Source organism: Hemicordylus capensis, chromosome 6 (genome assembly GCF_027244095.1).
Source record: "Hemicordylus capensis ecotype Gifberg chromosome 6, rHemCap1.1.pri, whole genome shotgun sequence".
NCBI classification, from domain to species: Eukaryota; Metazoa; Chordata; class Lepidosauria; order Squamata; family Cordylidae; genus Hemicordylus; species Hemicordylus capensis.
In genome coordinates, this window is record NC_069662.1 from 102,557,172 (window position 1) to 102,576,896 (window position 19,725).

General features: G+C 39.1%; 1 protein-coding gene across 3 annotated transcripts in view; it reads left to right on the forward strand.

Annotated features, from left to right (window-relative positions):
• The window catches only part of ZNRF2 (zinc and ring finger 2), a 107,624-nt gene that overhangs the window by 40,204 nt on the left and 47,695 nt on the right, over positions 1 to 19,725 (forward strand). For all 3 annotated transcript variants that reach the window (XR_008309522.1, XM_053259658.1, XM_053259657.1), the window contains exon 2: positions 8,194 to 8,289. Coding sequence is in view for 2 of the 3 variants with exons in the window: in XM_053259658.1 (XP_053115633.1) it covers positions 8,194 to 8,289 (96 nt within the window). In the remaining variant the exon portion in view is untranslated. The remainder of the gene's footprint in view (positions 1 to 8,193; positions 8,290 to 19,725) is intronic.

The following is a 19,725-nucleotide window of genomic DNA, read 5'->3' on the forward strand; positions in this document are numbered from 1 at the left end:
ATTTAATATGTTGACATGTCACCAATGGGTATGCTGAAAAGGCCTGACAGAAAATGAAACTGTGAGGCCTCTGCTCTTGTTCAGTTCCTATTAGTCCTTTTAAAAAGCTAAGGTTACATTTTACTATTGGTTTCCACCACCCTTGCAGTTTTTCACTTTGAACTTCAGATTTAATCACATCATAAAGTTTAGGGCTGATCTAGACAATGTTTTTTGTTTAGAAAAGTACTGTTGGAAACCAGTTTCTCAGAATCTCAAAATCCATGTGCATTTTGCATCTTCATAGTAGGTCTTTTTACATGTTTTCTTTTGGTGCAGATGTAACATTGGCTCTGCAAACTGTGGTTAGCAAACTGGGAATCTGCCTTAGAAATTGTGCTCCCTGGAGAGAATTACCCCACTTCCCCTTGTGAGCCTTACATTGGTTAAGCATTACATTTGTACAAACATTCCAAGTTCTTAGTTGAGGATTTGTAAAGCGTTTCTATCCTAGTTATAATAGGAATCTGAGTAGCTTTGACCATGGTTACATCTGCATGTATGCTAATGTTTTGTAAACCGCTCAGAGAACTTGTGTGAAGGGAGTGCATGTTTCTGAGGCTGGTGTTTGATTTGAAAACAACAAGTTGCAGAAGCCAGCAATGCACCTGCGTTAGGCCTCCAACGGGAAATATGTCAGAATCGGCCATTAGTATTTTTTTAAGGGAAGTTTCCATCGCAGGTATGTATGTAATACTGAACTCTGACTTCTCTGCCATTGATAAGGTTTTCCTCTTTCTCTTTATTGCTGCTGTGTTCCTCCAGGAACCTATAGGTATTGGTAAGTATTCCAGTTCAATCAGATATTACAAAGTTTTACCTTAGTGAGAACACAGTTATGCCCTCACTTTCCTTGGTGAAAACTTTGTAGACTACAGACCAGTCTGTTACCGCAATGCTTTCTCAGACCTGCATTTATTGCCTTGTTTGTGTAGTGATAGAATTGAGGCTCCCCAGGACACTCTGTCTTTGCATGCTTTCCAAGGACATCCATTTATTTGATGGCCATAATGCTCTAATGTCTGGAGTTTGCTCTCTTGTCTTTTGTCTGCTCTGTTCTTAAGTTCAGAGTCTTCTGTGTTCCTCTTTGATTTGATAAAACATTGTGTATGTTTAAGGCAGCTGAATATAAGCTGCCTCTTGCTGTTATGTTCTTAGTTGTTGTCATAAACATTATTGCGCTTGTTAACCATCACCCAGATAATACAGCTTTTTGCAACCTTTGTCCCACTAACTCTCTTAGCACATTGCTTGGTCCCATTTGCTGATGCCTTCCCAGAATCTGAGGGTTGGGGGCTTCTCTGGAACAGCATTGATGTGGTGTTTGGCGGGGCAGTGTTTGTGGAGATGTGGGAGCCCCTCTTCTCTTTCCCTTGTGAAAATGCTTTACTGGATTCAAGTTGCATTCAAATTTGTATCTCTTGTGTGTGTTAGATATAGGCAACTTTCCTCCATGTCAATCACACGTGCAAGCATATTTTTCACTGACAGAAAAGAGTTACTAGTTCTGTGGTGGTTGGTCAAATGGAGATACAGAGGTGGTTTTCTGGTAGATTTTGATGCAGTGTTATGCAATTGGCTAACGATCACATGTAAACATAACTTTTGCTTCTTTAACTTGCATATTTTTTCTTGTGAGCTTCTTCAGGCAAAGATCCATTCTTTGATACTGAGCCAAATATGCCTTCTCTGCACCAATGAATACAGTCTGTTTTTTGCAGATGCCTTGTGCACACATGCATACTTCTCCAGATACTTTGGAGGGAGAAAGGAGCCAAAATTATCCACTTATCCTTTGTGGGGACTCCTGAGTAACTTCTTGGAGTACATGTTCCCAGTCTTAAACTGGATGTTAATGCTGGTAGCTCTCCGTTTCCCTTGCACTGGGAGCATGTCTTTTAACAAGAGCTGCATTTTGTACCTGAGGCAACGTCTGTATTGAACACTTGCGCTCTTGTTCCTTTAAACCAGAGTAAGCAAGTCAGTTGTTTAATACAGATTTAAACTAATTAAAGATTAATGGGAGGCACAGATCTTTGATGACAAGCAAGGGGAGAAAGCAAGCGGGGGGGGGCAGTCCTTATATTATGCAAGCCCTAGTTGAAAACCTTCAGCAAGTGAAAATGATGGTACTGTACATGGCTGTAGACCTGTTGTGCCCCTTTTAATCAAATTTGAGACAGCAATTAGAAGTTATTGGGGTAGTTTGTAAATAGCTAAGATTTTGACTTTTTACCTTCTATCAGTTTGTAAGCCTTAATGTAAGGACGTGCCTGTTAAACAACTGAGGGTTTGTAAAGAGATATTTTTTTAATGAGGTGCGTAAATATATTTAAAATCATGCTAATAGAGGCAGATCAGTGGATATTTGCACTTGTGGCCTCTTTTTCTTACATGGAGATGAGCACTGCACACTGCACCATCATATCTGAACAAAAATGGAGTTTGGTACAACAACAAGCAGCTCCATGAAGAAACCTTAGAGTGAAGCTTGTCAACGGGAAGATGCTGTTTTGGGATTTGCTTTTACTAACCCTGTGAAGTAGGCTAGGCTGAGAGAGAAGTGACTGGCCCAGAGTCATGGCTAAATGGGGATTTGAACTCGGGTCTGCCCGGTCCTAGTCCAGCACTCTAACCACTACACCATGCTGGCTCTCTGCCAAATCTAAATCTAATGTCAAATCTAATTGTCTTAAGGGCTTGCCTTGATTACATTTCATGGTATGGTGGTTCTGTTTCTTAGCTTGTCTTTTCTTTAAGACACTGTTTGCTCCAGATGGAGATTCAGCTTAAGAATTAAGAATTCCAGGGTGAGTGCTTAAATGCTTGCACAGCATCAGTTGCATGAGGTTGCTGTTTTTGGTCCAGATGGAGGCCTACTTTCCTCCTAGCATCAGCCTGTCTGGAATGGTCTTGTTGAGGTTCAAAGCTGAAATTCAAGATGGAGGGGAGGTTCTTTTGCAACACAAGTTGTCCAGTTGGTGAAGGGATGCTCATTTACTTTCAAACAAGAGGTTAAACATTTCTGGTGCAAGATGACATGAGGCAGGAACCAAAGTGACTAAAGTTGTTTGTTTAAAAAAACCCAACATAATATGAAGTTGATCCTTGAAACAGTTTAATAGCATGTTGCCTAAAAAAACCCCTGAATCAATTTCAAGAGTGGTATTTTACTGGGTGTCTAATTTAAATGCTTGATCTTGCACATGGGGGCTAATATCCCAACTAATGAAGCATGTACATGGCTAACCCTCGGCAGTCTGTTTCTGATCTCGCAAAGCTTTTCCAGAGTGCGGGGAATGCTTTGGACTCTAAGGGCTCTTGCCCAACAGCTCACATTTGGGGAGACTGAGGGAGTTGTGCAAGGGCTCCCATCACACTGCCACATTCTCTCAAAGCATGCAAGCTTCATTAGGCTGTCAGCCAATGTCCTAAATTAACTTCTCTACATAACTTCTACTTGCCCAACAAGATCATTGGGAGGGACTCTGTTTTGCATGCCGATGTCTGCTGAGGCTTGGCTGGCAAGTATGCAGGATGGGGCTTCTCACTGGCAACCTCCCAGGTTTTGGAATTCCTTTTCTTGGGATATTTGTACTGCCTTCTCTCTCCTGTCCTTTAGATGGCTGCTGAAAACCTGTTTGTTCTGCTGTACCTTTGGTATGAATTGAGATGGGCCCCACATGTTTCACGATGATTTTATGCTGCTAGTCCCCCCCCCCCCCCCCCGTCTCTTTAGTGTTAGTGGTTTGGCATTTGTTTGTTAAGGTCATAATCTCAGACTTCTAAAAGCAAACTCTCTTGTATGGACTTCTGCATGAACCTAACAAGCAGAAGAATGTGTGCTTTCTGGTATGGTTTAAGCCTGGTTTCCAGGTTGGATCTGCAGTTCATTCTGTTGCTCAGTTCTAATTTCAGAGGTCAGGAAGCAAAATAGATATTAGTAATGGAAGAGTAATTAGTAATTGTCCCTAAGCAAGACAGGGAAATGGGTGGATTGTCAAGAATTGGAAGCCATTATTGTATGTGAAAACAAATTAAGCCAATGGAGCAGGATTTTACTCTGACTTCAGGGCTGCACAACTTCGGACCTACAGATATTTTTGGACTACAACTCCCATCATCCCCAGCCAGTAGCCAATAATCAGAGATTGTCCATCATCTGTAGGAGTACTGGAGTTGTGCTGGACTGGAATTTGAGCTGAACCAGAGTGCTGTAAAGAGTTGGCTGTCATACTAGGAGAATTTCCTTGAAACCTGCTCAATCTTGAGGGAAATTCTAAGTCGGAGTCCAAAGATTATAGCTGGGTTTTGTATTCAACAGTTGGTGTAGCCAGGAAGATTTAGCTTTTTCATTTCCTGCTCCATAAAACTAAAGTGTTTCCCTTCAGGATCTACTGTATTCACCTGAATCCAAGAATATCCCCCCCAAGTTCTTTGATGTGAGAAATGGGGGTGGTGGTGTCCTAAAAACAGAGTGCTGTTCCTTTTTAAATACAGGTATATCCAGTATCTAATCTCTCTCTTAGGTGGTTAGCTCATGTTCATCTTCTGTTTGGATAAGAACAGCCCTGCTGGATCAGGCCCAAAGCCCATCTAGTCCAGCATCCTGTTTTGCACAGTGGCCCACCAGATGCCGCTGGAAGCCACAGGCAGGGGTGGAGGGCATGCCCTCTCTCCTGCTGTTATTCCTCTGCAACTGGTACTCGGAGGCATCCTGCCTTTGAGGCTGGAGGTGGACTTTAGCCCTCTAACTAGTAGCCGATGATAGACCTCTCCTCCATCAAGTTATCCAAACTCTTCTTAAAACCATCTAGGTTGTTGGCTGTCATCACATCTTGTGGCAGAGAATTCCACAAGTTGATTATGCATTGTGTGAAAAAGTACTTCCGTTTGTTGGTCCTAGATTTCCTGTCAATCAATTTCATGGGATGACCCCTGGTTCTAGGGTTATGTGAGGGGAAGATGAATTTCTCTCTATCCCCTTTCTCCACACCATGCATGATTTTATAGACCTCTATCATGTCTCCCCGCAGTTGTCTTTTTTCTAAACTGAAAAGCCCCAGGTGTTGTAGCCTTGCCTCATAAGAAAGGTGCTCTAGGCCCCTGATCATCTTGGATGCCTTCTTCTGCACCTTTTTCAGTTCTACAATGTCTTTCTTTAGATGTGGTAACCAGAATTGTACGCAATACTCTGGGTGTGGCCGCACTGTAGTTTTGTATAAGCGCATTATAATATTAGCAGTTCTGTTTTCAGTCCCCTTCCTAATGATCCCTAGCATGTAATTGGCCTTTTTCACAGCTGCCACACGTTGAGTCAACACTTTCAAAGAGCTATCTACCACGACCCCAAGATCCCTCTCCTTGTCAGTTACCAACAGCTCAGATCCCATCAAGGTATACTTGAAGTTGGGGTTTTTCGTCTCAGTGTGCATCACTTTACACTTGCCAACACTGAACAGCATTTGCCACTTTGTCACCCACTCACCCAGTTTGGAGAGATCCTTTTGAAGCTCCTCACAATCAGTTTTGGATTTAACTACCCCAAAGAGTTTGATATCATCTGCAAATCTGGCCACCTTGCTGCTTACCCCTGCTTCTAGATCATTTATGAATAAATTAAAAGGCACTGGTCCCAGTACAGATCCCTGGGGGACCCCACTTCTTACTTCCCTCCATTGTGAAAACTCTCCATTTATACCTACCTTCTGTTTCCTTTTCTTTCAACCAGTTAGCAATGCACACATGTACTTGTCCCCTTATCCCATGACCACTAAGTTTCCTCAGGAAACTTAGTTTCAAAGTTCCTTTGATGAGGAGCTTTGTCAAAAGCTTTTTGGAATTCCAGGTATATTATGTCAACTGGATCACCTTGATCCACACACTTGCTGACACTCTCAAAGAACTCCAAAATGTTTGTGAGGCAAGATTTACCTTTGCATAAATACGGTAGTCCCTTTTAGGGTCAGGAGCAGCAGACAGTGTATGTATTTGTAGTAATTTATTTATTCATTTATTCATTCATTTGATTTTATATACCACCTATCATAAAATTTATCCCAAGGTGGTTTACAAATGTTAATAAAATAAAATTCCATAAGATCACATTAAAATATTAAAACGATAAAAATATAAAAACACCAAAAAGCAATGCATGACACTCTAACCTATGATGCTGCTCATGCTGCATCCCACCATAAAATAGTCTGGTGTCATTTTAAAAGGTGCACGCTCTGTCTCCTTGCATTGCTGATGGCATCTTAAATGCCCCCCCCCCCCAAATAGTGGAGCATACTGAAAGCTTTCCTGTTTGATAATAAAATTTCTAGGTACTCTGGCAGATATATCTGTGGATTATTTATTTCCAGTGAGAGGATCTGTGACTTACTTGACATCTTGAAATGGTTAACAGATGGATGTTTTACTATCAAGACTGATGTACCTGAGTTCTAGTGCTGCTTGACGTACATACTTGATTTGCAATATTAGTCCAACCTGTGTTCTTTTTAATGGTGTACGCTTGTGTCACTGAGAGTGTTGCGCATAATGCAGTTGTGTTAGTGTTCGGACTGTCTGCTCCTTGATAATCGCAAACTTGCACTGTGAACTAACTTAATTGGTTTTTTTAAAACACATGTAGAATCTGAGGTGACATTTTCACTAGCAGTTGATCAATAGCAATTTGTTAGGAAATCAGATGTGAATACTGTTGGAAGACTCAGCATGAAAAGAAAAAACAACATTAAAGGGCCTGTGTGCGTTGCTTTGGAATTTAGAACAACTATTTTCATTCACCCAAGCAAAGATAGCTAGTTGGATAGGTCAATCTTTCATATTGTCAAAGGATTTGTCTCTTGAACAGGATGACTTCTTTCTAGCCTGCAAAAATTTGGGTGATAGATATTAATGCTAACAAGATACAGATGTCATACTAATGTTTTTAGTGTTGCTGTGGGTCATTAATAATTTTGTTTATTGTGGCTCCACATGGACATTGCTGGAAAAGCATATGTCAGTATGGTAGACCTTTTATTTAACTTTGTATATTGATATGGTTAATGTAGTTATAGTACTACAAGGTATTACCTTCTGATTAACTAGGGCAGAAAAGGTGATCAATTTGTTGCATTCTGGTTTAAGGGCTGTCATGATCTAACTTTTTGAATTCCTGTGTAACACTTCAGAAGCAGTCCTGTCCGGCAGGCAGAGCTGTGCATGTACAAACGCTTTGTAAAATAGTTTTAGAGTTGGACATATGACATGTTTGGATTTGTACCAATAAATCTGAAAGCAAGACTGCCTAGCTTTGTTACTTCCTTTGCAGTCAGAAGGATTAAGTACTTGCTTTTCTTGTTTTCAGATAAAAACTAAGATTCTCAAGGAATGTGCGGCAGATGCTGGCTGTGGTCCAGACTTCACAACTACTTGTGATTGTGACCTGCAGCTGTCTAGCCTTCCTGACCTAGTTTTGAGTGAAATTGATTTAGTCCCTGTCCTAATTATGAGGTTGCTTCTAGTGTTTGGCAGGAATAGAGAGCCCTACATGTTTAGGGAAAGATTATGGCAAGGATTTCTAGAGACCACATCCATTCAGATGAAACTTGTTTCTAGAGCAATGTGTATTTAAAGTTTCAGAGCCTAGTTTCTACTTTTTCTCACAGGGGAAAAGAGATGCCAGCTGCCATCCTCCATTGTAAACTACTCCCAGACATCATGGGGGCCTTTCAACTTCATTCCCTATTGAGTTAAAACTCCACTGTTGTATGCACTTCCATTTCTGTGTTTTTCTTTAAATTGAGGTTTTTGTCTGTTGACACTAGTGCACAGTTTCCCCATATAATCTATTTTAATTTTACCGAGTTTGGCCTACCATAGGCTGAACAGGGCTTCTACTGACTATATGCCCATAAAAATGTTTTGCAAAGAAGGTATGTATTTTTGATGTGACATAATGGACTCAGTTATGTCCACTCCAGAGCACCAGTCCTAATGTAGTGGTGCCCATGAGTACTGTTTGCACAAAGATATTTTCAAAACCTAAATAACTAGGTTTTGTATGTATGATTTATATGTATTTGAATTATTTGTAGAGCTATACAGAAATGTCAGCTTTTCTAAGTTTATAATATTTCTTTTTTCCCCTCTTGGCTCTAGGATTTAAGTGCCCTGTTTGTTCAAAGTTTGTATCTTCGGATGAAATGGATTTACATCTTGTGATGTGCTTGACAAAACCAAGGATAACCTATAATGGTAAGCGAGCAAGCTAATTAGTCACTTGTTACTATCTCTTGTTACTTTTATATCACTTGTTGATTGTGTTCCCATTGAAAGGCAGAGTTTAAATAGTTTAAATAAAAAATTAGCTAAGTCTCTTACACATTGGATAAAAAGTTAAATGTTTACTAGTCATTGCAAAGAACTAATTAGCCATGATTACTCATTGCAGATAAATACCTCTTTCTGCTGACCCTTTCTGATGGTGATTTCCCCTTCCATACCACCACCACCACCCATCACACCTCTTCCAGATGCTCTTTATTTCTTTGTATCCTTCAGCAACCCAAAGAACTGTGGTTAAGAAAGCTACATAGAGTATTTAGGATTTCAGGAGTGCAAATGACAGTCACTTCCATTGTGAAGTTTGAACTAATTTTGTCCTCTAATGAGATGCAAGTCCCTGCTCTTTAAAGCTGAAACAGAGAATTTGTAAAACAGAGAACTGTAAACGAAAATGAGTAGTTTCTGAAATGGTCAAGCATTATTGTTACAACCTTTGTACTGGCTTTGAGATAAAGTGGGAAGAGCAGATGAGAGAAAAGTAAAGGTAAAGTGTGCCATTGAGTCACTTTTGACTCCTGGCACCACAGAGCCCTGTGGTTTTCTTTGGTAGAAGACAGGAGGAGTTTACCATTGCCTCCTCCCACGCAGTATGAGATGATGATGTCTTTCAGCATCTTCCTATATATTGCTGCTGCTCGATATAGGTGTTTCCCATAGACTGGGGAACATACCAGCGGGGATTTGAACTGGCAACCTTCTGCTTGATAGTAAAGCATTTCTCCACTGTGCCACTTAAGGTGGTCAGGAGAAAAGTAGAGAACTAGAATCATAAAGAGCAGCAGAAAGTAGGTTTAGGCCTGAGAACAGAAGTTCTTGTTTTGGCCTAGGACTAGCTTGTGCCCACCTACTTGAATCCAGCTTCTTAGGAACATAGGAAACTGCCATATACTGAGTCAGACCATTGGTCTATCTAGCTCAGTATTGTCTTCACAGACTGGCAGCGGCTTATCCAAGGTTGCAGGCAGGAATCTCTCTCAGCCCTATCTTGGAGAAGCCAGGGAGGGAACTTGAAACCTTCTGCTCTTCCCAGAGCGGCTTCATCCCCTGAGGGGAATATCTTGCAGTGCTCACACATCAAGTCTCCCATTCATATGCAACCAGGGCAGACCCTGTTTAGCTAAGGGGACAAGTCATGCTTGCTACCACAAGACCAGCTCTCCTCCCTTATTAGAGCACAAAAGTAATATCCAAAGTTGCCTTTATTAATGTGTCTCATTGCTTGTGTATTCATATGCTTTCTATTTCTTGATGCTTCAATATCTTTCTGTAGCCACTTCAGTTATACTGGGAAGTGTTTCCAACCCTTGGACAACTCTTTTGTCTTTTAAAGGCTAAGCTTAGGAGCAGTGAGCTATCCTGAGGGGTACACTCTGGACATGAGAAAATCCATGTTGTTTAGGGTATGAGTTGAAAACAAGGTTTTCTTAATTGTGTAAAAAGAAACCAACATTCTTAGAACATTGAAAATGTTGTAGATGTAGCTGTAGATGTAGAATAAGTTGTTGACCACCTAGTTGCTTGGTTCAGGAAACTGAAAGCTAAAGCATCCTCAACAGATGATTCCCAAGCGTCTTGAAGACTTCGAACAAGGGATGGCCCTTCCACCCTAGATAACTTATTCCGTTGTCAAATTACTGTTATGGTTAAGTTTCTCCTAATGTTCACTGAAAATCTATTCTGTTGTAACTTAAGCCCCTTAGATCTAATCCTGTCCTCTGGAGGATATTTGCCCTCTTCTGTGTGGCAGCCTTTGAGGTGCTTGAAGAGTGCTATGGCATCCTCCTATTAGTCTTCTACTAACAGAGATCCAGTTGGCAGGGAATAGACAGGGCCTTTTGGGTTGTGGCCCTCAGCTTTGGGACGCCCTCCCCGAAGGGCTTCGCCATGCTCCCTCCCTCAGTATTTTTTTTTAAAAAAAACAATTAAACACATCTTTTTAAAGAGACTTTTTAATGTTTTATCTGCTGCTTATAGCTGGTAGGTTCTTTAGTTTTTATAGTTCTCGGTTTTTAGCTTTTTATTAACTTATAATTTGAAACTTTAAAAAAAATGTAATTGTGGTTTTAGCCTGGTCTTTTAGCTGGTTTAACCTTATTGATCTTTTATTAATGTTGTGAGCTACCCCGAGCAGTAGTGTACTGGAGGGGCAGGGTATGAATATTTTAAATAAATTAAATTCTCTAGGTTAAATATTGGCAGTTCCTTCAACGTCTCCACATAGGATTTGTTTTCCAAACGCCTGATCATCTTTGTTCTCCTCTTGGATCCATTTGAGTTTATCTGTATGCTCCTTGTGCTCAGATGAAGTCTGATTGGTTCAGAATGAAGTATAACTATTGCTACTTGTATCTTGGAAGCTAGGGTTCTTAATACAGCCTAAAATCACATTAGCCTTTTTTATGGCTGCATCATACCGCTCTTGGGTTCAGTTTGTGATTGACTGCAATCTCAATAGCTTTTTTGCATGCACGAATTCCAAGCCAGACATCTCTCATCCTAAGCCTATGCATTCAGTTGTGACTCTGAATCAGATGCTGAGGTGGTAGAGCCAGCACTGACCCAGTCCTTACACTGGGCTGATGGAATGTGAAAAGGCAGAACCAGCACTGGGCCCCTGCCCTGGACCACCTGATTCAGAGTGACAATTGAAGCAGGGGTTGTGACACAGATGCCATGATCTGGGCTCTGTTGGAGTATAGAAAAGACTGGAAAGTTAGATGATGAAGAAAACTCGGTTGGACCAATTGTCAAATGTGATTAAAACATGTAGTTCTTACGGAACACACTTTCAGCCTTTAACAGTGACTCTTACTAGGCTTCCTTCCCAGGGGCGTATCTATGGTGGGGCAGGCAGGGCACATGCCCCGGGCGCCACTTGAAGGGGGTGCCATTTAAAAAAAAATTTTTTTTTTAAAGGGCTGCTGAAAACAAAATGGCCACCGTGCATGCTCAGATGGCCTCTGTGAGGCCCTAGGCCATGCCAGGCCTAGGGTATATTTTTAAATATATATATATTTAAAAATGGCCAATGCACATGCTCAAATGGTCCCTGCGAGGCACTAGAGGCCAGTGGGGGGAGGGGGAACCTTTGCAGACTCCCCCACATGGTCTTTAGGAAGCTCCCTGAAGGGGCAACAGGTAATTTTGAAAAAATTATATAATATAAGTCACTGTACATATTCAGATTGGCACTATGTACAGAGAATTAGGGCTTGTGAATACTGAGCTGAAGCTTATGAGCTAGGATTGTATTCATTTGCTCTTGTGATAAGTGAGTTAAATATGATGTCAATAATATTAGTTTTCTTAGAATCAGTGTGAAATCCTTAGTATTAAGGCCCACTGGGAGTTTCTTGCTCTCTTTCTCTCATTTTACCTGTCTTTCTGAAATACTAGAATATATTCCAAGCAGTGACACAGTTTACTCTGCATATCCTTTAATTATTTTCAGAGTATCTGGGAAAAGTCAAATTCTCCATTTATTTTTAAAACTTATGTAATAGTGATGCTATAATACATAGTAGAGAATTAGACAGGCACTTCCGTTTAGTTTTCCAAGTACACCTTCACATAGTATTTGGGTATTTCATGAGCCCCAGCATACTGAAATGTGTAGTTTCCCAGCATTTTTTTGGTCTGGCTACGTCCACTGCTAAATATTTTTTGAAATATTAAAAGATTAACAAGCTTGCCTTGTATTTTTCAGCTGATATTATGGTAAAGTTATCTGAAAGATGAGTGTCAGATGTTTGGACAGGGGGTGCAATTTCAGTGCTTGCTCTAGGCGCTATTTTCCCTGGATACGCCTCTGTTCCTTCCCATGTGCTGTGAATTGTATCAGCATGTCAGTGAATGAGTTACAAAGGGACGTCTATGCTTCTGAGTGGCTGTTACCGTGAAACATGGTGGATAGGAGTGGGGAGACATCTCCCAAGGGGGGGATACTCCTAGAAACCCCCTCCTGTGAGCTGTGAATTTGATTTGTATTGATCAGATCAGTACAAATCTGTATATGCAAAAGTTATTTGAGGGGAGATATGAACAGAGATATATACTTGGGAAATTAAGTGAACACAATCACAGTACTTACACAAGAAATAAACACAAGGATTGAAATGGCAAGAGCGGCTTTTGTATAAAATGAAACATCAGCTTTGTAATGGGGATTTCAATATAGAACTGAAAATTCGTATGGTGAGGTGTTAACATCTATTCAGTCTTGCTTTACGGAATGCGAGCTTGGACACTTAAAAAACAGAATATGAACAAACTAGAATCTTTCGCACTTTGGATGTATCTACCTATATTAAGAATATCATGGGTAGATATACACCAATGAGGAAGTTTTGAGAAGAATGGCAAAAGAGAAAAAGCTAATTTAAGAGAAGAAAACTTGAATATCTTGGCCATGTTGTTAAAGGGGAAAAATACTCCTTAGTGCAGTTAATCATGCAGGGAAAGATTAAAGGAAGTAGCTTTGGAAGATGAAGAACATCCTGGCTGAAAAACTTGTAGGAATGCTTTGGATGCACATCCTTACAACTTTTTAGAGCAGTGGCATCCAAAGTCAGAATAGCCTTAATGATAGCTAACCTCTGGTAGGAGATAGCACCTGAAGGAAGAAAGAAATGAACAGAGGCACGATGATTCTTTCATTCAGAAAATAGGCTAAAAATAGCTTTCCTAAATATAATTAGCTTTGGGGGTTTTAATTAGACATTCTGTATAGTGTGTTGCATTGTATGAAAAAATGCTCCAGTAAATTGCTGCAGATTTAGATTTCAAAATATTATTTCATTTATTTATTTAACATGCTGCCCCAAACTTATGTCTCTGGGCAGTTTACAATGAAGAAGAAAACAGAAAAATTAAAACATTAGTTAAAACAAATAAATAACAGAGAAATTAAAACATTGGTTAAAATATGACGTCAAACTTAAAACATTACAACAATTTAAATTTTAAAACAATATTTTAAAACTATTAAAATGGTATTTAATTAAAAGCCTGGGTGAAGAGATGTGTCTAAAGATCTTTTAAAAAATTGTCTGAGATGGGAAGCTCTTGTTTCAGCAACAACCCTGTGGAGTAGGTTAGGCTGAGAGAGAAGTGACTGGCCCAGAGTCACCCAGCAAGTCTCATGGCTGAATGGGGATTTGAACTCGGGTCTCCCCTGTCCTAGTCCAGCACTCTAACCACTACACCATGCTGGCTTACGTAAGCCTATAACAATTTGTATAACTTCTGTACAACCAATGTAATATTGTATTTAATATAATGATGACTATAAAGGTGATTAAATATAGTGAGGAATTAACATTATTAGTTTTCAGACCTTCCACTTATAGGGATCCCTTTTCTTTCTTCTTTTAGCATTTTAAAATTTTATTGGTTTTTACAATATCTTAACAGTCCAATTACATTTAATTAAGTAAATATTGACTTCCTGCTTACCAGTCTGCACGGTTCATATTAACTATACAAATCTACGATTGCTATAATAATTCAAAACACATATACTCCACATTGCAAACTCGATTTTACCCTACCCAACCTGCTGTTACTAAATTTCAAACCCTGCTGAAAGGTCCATATTGGAAAAATAGTTCTTTAAGTAAAGTAAAAATGGCTCCCAATCTTCTTTGAAACATTCTAAGTTTTCATCCCTTATGAGTGCTGTAAGTTTTGCCATCTCAGCGTATTCCAAATTTTTTATTAACCAATCCTCTTTTGAGGGCATTTTATTATCTTTCCATTTCTGCGCATATATTATTCTAGCTGCCGTGGTTGCATACATTAAAAATGTTAAATTTCTTCTGGAGAACTCTCCTTGTGTTATTCCCAGCAGGAAGGATTCTGGCCTCTTAGGAAATGTCATTTAAAAACTTCAACTCATTATATATCATAACCCCAAAGGCCTTTGCTTTCCCACATGACCACCACATATGAAAAAAGGTTCCTTCACATTGTCCACATTTCCAACATTTGTTTGAAACATTTTTATACATTAATGCTAATTTTTTCAGTGTCAAATACCACATGTACACCACCTTGTAATAATTTTCTTTTAAAGTATAACATGCAGTGAACTTTAAATCAGTTTTCCATAATTTTTCCCAAGCTGCCATATCTATATTATGACCCACATCTTGAGCCCATTTTATCATAGTCGTTTTAACCACTTCATCTCTTGTCTCCTCCAAAAGCAACAACTTGTACATTTTAGAGACTAATTTTTCATCATTTTCACACAATTCCTTCTCGAATCTCAACATTTGATCCTCAAATCCAACAGATCCTTCTTGTAAATTTCGTTTAGCTGATGATACTGAAACCAGTTACTAACCAAATTTTGTACTTCGATTAGGTTTTTTAATTTACAGCCCCTCTCTTGAAAACATAACAAGGTATGTTTGTTATAGGTACCTCATTCAGATGGGGTACCTATATGTACCCCATTCCCTATAGGGACCCCATTCAGATTGCATATTTATCTCTTTACGTGCCAAAGCTTCATCGGGGATACTCATAATGGAGTTTTAGATTCCAGCCATTTTTTATATTTTACCCACACTCCCATTAGATTCCTTCTTACATAGTGATTGAGAAAGTCTTTATGCACTTTACTTTTATCATACCACAGATATGAATGCCATCCAAACCTTCTATCATATCCTTCCAGATCAAGTATTCTGGGATTTCTTAATGTTATCCATTCTTTTAACCACGTCAAACAAGCAGCATCAAAATACAACCTTAAATCCGGCAGAGTAAGACCACCTCTTTCTTTAGCATCAATTAAATTTTTAAATTTAATTCTTGGCCTTTTCCCTTGCCAAACAAATTTGGTTATGTCCTTTTGCCATTGCTTGAAACAGATTAACTTATTAATTATAGGAATAGTCTGGAAAAGAAACAACGTTTTAGGTAGAACATTCATCTTGACAACTGAAATTCTTCCCCTTAAAGATAAGTTCATTCTAGTCCATCTTTGCAAATCAATTTTTACTGTATTCCATATTTTGATATAATTATTTGAAAACAACAAAGAATTTTTGTTTGTCAGCCAGACACCCAAGTATTTAATTTTCTTCTCCACTTTCAATTAGCTTATTTCATAAAGTCTTTCATTGGATTTCTGGTCCATATTTTTTGTCAACACCTTCGTTTTACTCTTATTTATATAAAACCCAGCCAATTGGCCGAATTGTTCTATTTTTCCCCAAGAGCCTTCCGATCTTCTCTAATGGATTTTCTAGAAAAAACACCACATCATCCGCAAAGGCTCTAAGTTTGTACCCCTGTTTCCCTACTTTCGGGCCTTGTATCTGTTCATCTTCTCTAATATTTCTACAAAGCACTTCCAGAACTAATATAAAAAGTAATGGGGAAAGTGGACAACCTTGTCTAATAGGGAGCCCTTTTCATATCAGCTTGGAACTACTGAGCATTGCAGAAAATTCTAGGTTGCCCTACCATGTGGAGTACTGCCAGGTCTGCTGGGCCATATTGTCCCTTGTGAACAGACTAGATTCATACTTCATTACAGATCAGATCCATACTTTGTTATACCAGATAATGGGATATTGAGTTTCAGAAAGACCTGTCAAGGACATCTTGGTCATTCTACCTGCTCAGTAGTGGGAAGAGAACTCGCCCAGTGGATTATCTATTTCTCCTTACTTTCCCCAAACATAGATGGGCCTTTTCAAGGGCCTGTATGAACACACTCTCTTCAGAATTTGAGTCAGTTGCACATGTGCTCCTGCAGTGTGTCTTTTATATAGACCTTAGATGAAGGTTAATTGACCCTCTTTTACATAATCTGCCAGGTTGATCAGACGAATTCTACATCAAATATTTGCTTATACAGTGGTCCCTCTACTTACGAAATTAATCCGTTCCGAATGCACATTTGTAAGTCGAAAAATTCATAAGTCGAAAAGCGGTTTCCCATAGGAATGCATTGGGAACGGATTAATGCGTTCCGGAGCCTAGAAAAAAGACCCAGACCCCCAGTAAGGCTTGCAAACTGCACAGGAACATTTCTTTTCAAGAATAAACAGGCAGTAAACAGGCAGGCAAGTCAAGGAAACCCCGTCTAAAAATTTGTAAGTCGAGGAAACCCCATCTAAAAATTTGTAAGTCGAAAAAACCGCATCTAAAACCGGATCTAAAACTGCCGTTTGTAACTCGAAAAATACTTATGTGGAGTAGTTTGTAAGTCGAGGGACCACTGTAGATGTGAATTCATCTATTACACACACAGTTGCAAAATTCTTTTGTCTGCAGTACGAGTTTGTCGCACTCTGCTTGCTAATGGCTAGATCCAATGTACAGTTATGTTATTAATATGGCTATTTTTAAAAATTTTATATTGTGTTAGATGTATTATTGGTCAAAGACAGTAATAAAGACTGACTGATACCAGATAATCTCCTTTGTGGTTTCACATTTAACTTGGTAAAATTCATCCAACTCTTAATGTTGCTGCAGCAAGAAGAAGTAGTTTTGTATGTGGTGTATTTGCGATTGTCCAGCAAATACCACATTTTATCAACAAAAACCCAGCCAATATTTTGTGTGACAGTTCTGATGGATATCTCCATATATGTATTTTTGGAAATTATGTCAAGTGAGAATAGTAAACTTCATTTTGAAAATGTGAATAGATAACGTTTTGTATACCTTCTTGCAATAACTGACTAAAGAGGCTTGCTGGCTTGTATCTGTGACGTCTTGAAAAAACAAATACTGCGGTCATGAACTGAAACTCTTGTTGAATTAGATACAAAAGGAGTTGAACTCCTCAGTTCATTGTTTTGCAAATATGTCTAGGAATATAAAGACTATGATTAATGGTTTGGTCAACAATTTAAGGTTGGGAAGGTGCCTGTCTCTGTATAATTTGTCTTGGCTGAGGGACGAGTAGTTGTTATGAAAAGTCTGTCGGCTCTGCTTTCTACTTAAGGTTGCAAGTTCTTCAGTGAAATTGAACGTTACCTTTAATCCTATTTTACCCCTATTGGGAAATGTTTTTTCTCCCTCTGTCAGTCTAGTGTGTCACCATCTCACTGGTGTGTGTGGTTTATATACACCTACATGTGTTACTACAATACTTTGCCAAGCCACAGCCATGTAGTCACAGCCATTTACCAGATGGTAATTGACCATGGTGTGTATGTTCAACCGCTTGGTTAGGCCTGTGGTCCCTATCATCCTGCTGTGTGATAGAGAATTTCAGGTACATCAGTTTGAGATTTTCTTCATCACTTAGAACAAAACAGGCCATCTGCTAATCAAGTTGTCATCCAGTGTTCCACAAATATTGGCTTGGCTTATTAGCTAGCCTGTATTTGTGCTTACGTTTCCCTCCCATAAATTCTCCTGGAATGCACAGAGAGTTTTGTGGGAAGGCAGGGATTTTCTATAATTTATGTTGGTATATGGTGAAGATGATAAATGGCACAAGAGTTGTGTGTCTTATCCAAGGGCGCACATGGAAAAAGACTTCACCTGTCTTCCATGTCTTATGCAATGCATGTTCTTTCCTACCAATCATGAAAAAATCTTATGTACCTGAACAGAAATCTGAGGAAGTAGGCAAGTTGCAGAATTTGAGACCACTGCCTTATCAACTCACATAAATCATGATCAGTTCTCACATGGTTATCGGATTCTCCAAGTCTCAAAGCCTGAAACAAACAACTCACTCTTGGTTGTATAGTGCTAGAGGGCTGCAGTAGATGTGTATATTCTTGTTACATGTGCACACTCTCACTCTCTTCCTGTGAGCTTGTTGGATAAATATATATATTTAGCAATAAGGTAAGGCTGTAGCACAGTTGTGTTTTGGCCTTTGGCGGTACAGTGTCTACACAGCAGCAGGAATAGCAACTTATGCTTGCTCTCTTGGAAATGAGACCAACAGCTGTCTTCTATGAGCATGCTGCTGGTCACTTTGCTGCTGCTTGTAGTGATGGTCCAGATGTGAAGCAATGTTTAGGTTTTAATCAGTCAAGCTGCAAGAGTCCCTCCGTTTGGGTGGAGTTTTTTCCCCCTTCAGTTTTGCTGCATGTTAGTGTTTGTGAGAGTGTTCTATTTGCGTGTTCTTGTTAACAGGAATTCACAAACACTGGCTTGGTTTGCTAGTTATTCTTCTGTTTGTCCCTCCTTCTATCCCTCAAGTCTTTTTGCATGAGGAGAGGCCAAGATAAATTAAACTTCTCATTTGCACAACTGCTTCTGGCTTCGCCAGTTGTGGGAGGAGCAAGGATACTGAAGCTTACTCTGCCACCTCTTTCAGCAGGCATTGTTCACATACTTTCAAAATATCTTCACAGTGTAAGTGCTTGAAATTTACTTTTGAGAGAGAGGTTAATTTCTCAGGAAGCTGAATTTTGCCCTCCTACAGGATCTCTGTGCACATAGCTCTGAAGGAGCTGCTATGCAAATGTAGTAATTCACTTGGCGGAGCTCCTTCTTCTTTTCTTTCTTTCTTTCTTTTTTTTTTTTTTGCATTTTAAATTTTTTGTTGGCTTTTACAATAACTTTACAGTCAAATTACATTCATTTGATTTATTTATTTTATTTTTTATTGACTTCCCGCTTACCTGTCTGTGTGGTTCACGTTAACTATACATATAAACCATTGCTATAATAATTCAAAACATACATACTCCACATTACTACTCGATTTTACCCAACCCAACCTTCTGTTATTACTGTATTTCAAACTCTGCTGAAAGGTCCATAATAGAAAAATAGTTCTTTAAGTAAATTAAAAATGGTTTCTAATCTTCTTTGAAACATTCCAAATTTTCATACCTTATAAGTGCTGTAAGCTTTGCCATCTCAGCATATTCTAAATTTTTTATCAACTAGTCTTCTTTTGAGGGCATTTTATTGTCTTTCCGTTTCTGCGCATATACTATTCTAGGCGCCGTGGTTGCATACATTAAAAATGTTACATTTCTTCTGGAGAACTCTCCTTGAGCTATTCCCAGCAGGAAGGATTCTTGCCTCTTAGGGAATGTCATTTTTAAAATTTTCTTCAGCTCATTATATATCATATCCCAAAAAGCCTTTGCCTTCCTGCATGACCACCACATATGAAAAAAAGTTCCTTCACATTGTCCACGTTTCCAACATTTGTTTGAAACATTTTTATACATTAATGCTAATTTTTCCAGTGTCAGATACCACCTATATATCATCTTGTAATAATTTTCTTTTAAAGTATAACATGCAGTAAACTTTAAATCAGTTTTCCATAATTTTTCCAAGCAGCCAGTACTTAGCGGAGCTCCTTCTACTTTCAGTGACATGCTTAACTAAATGTATATG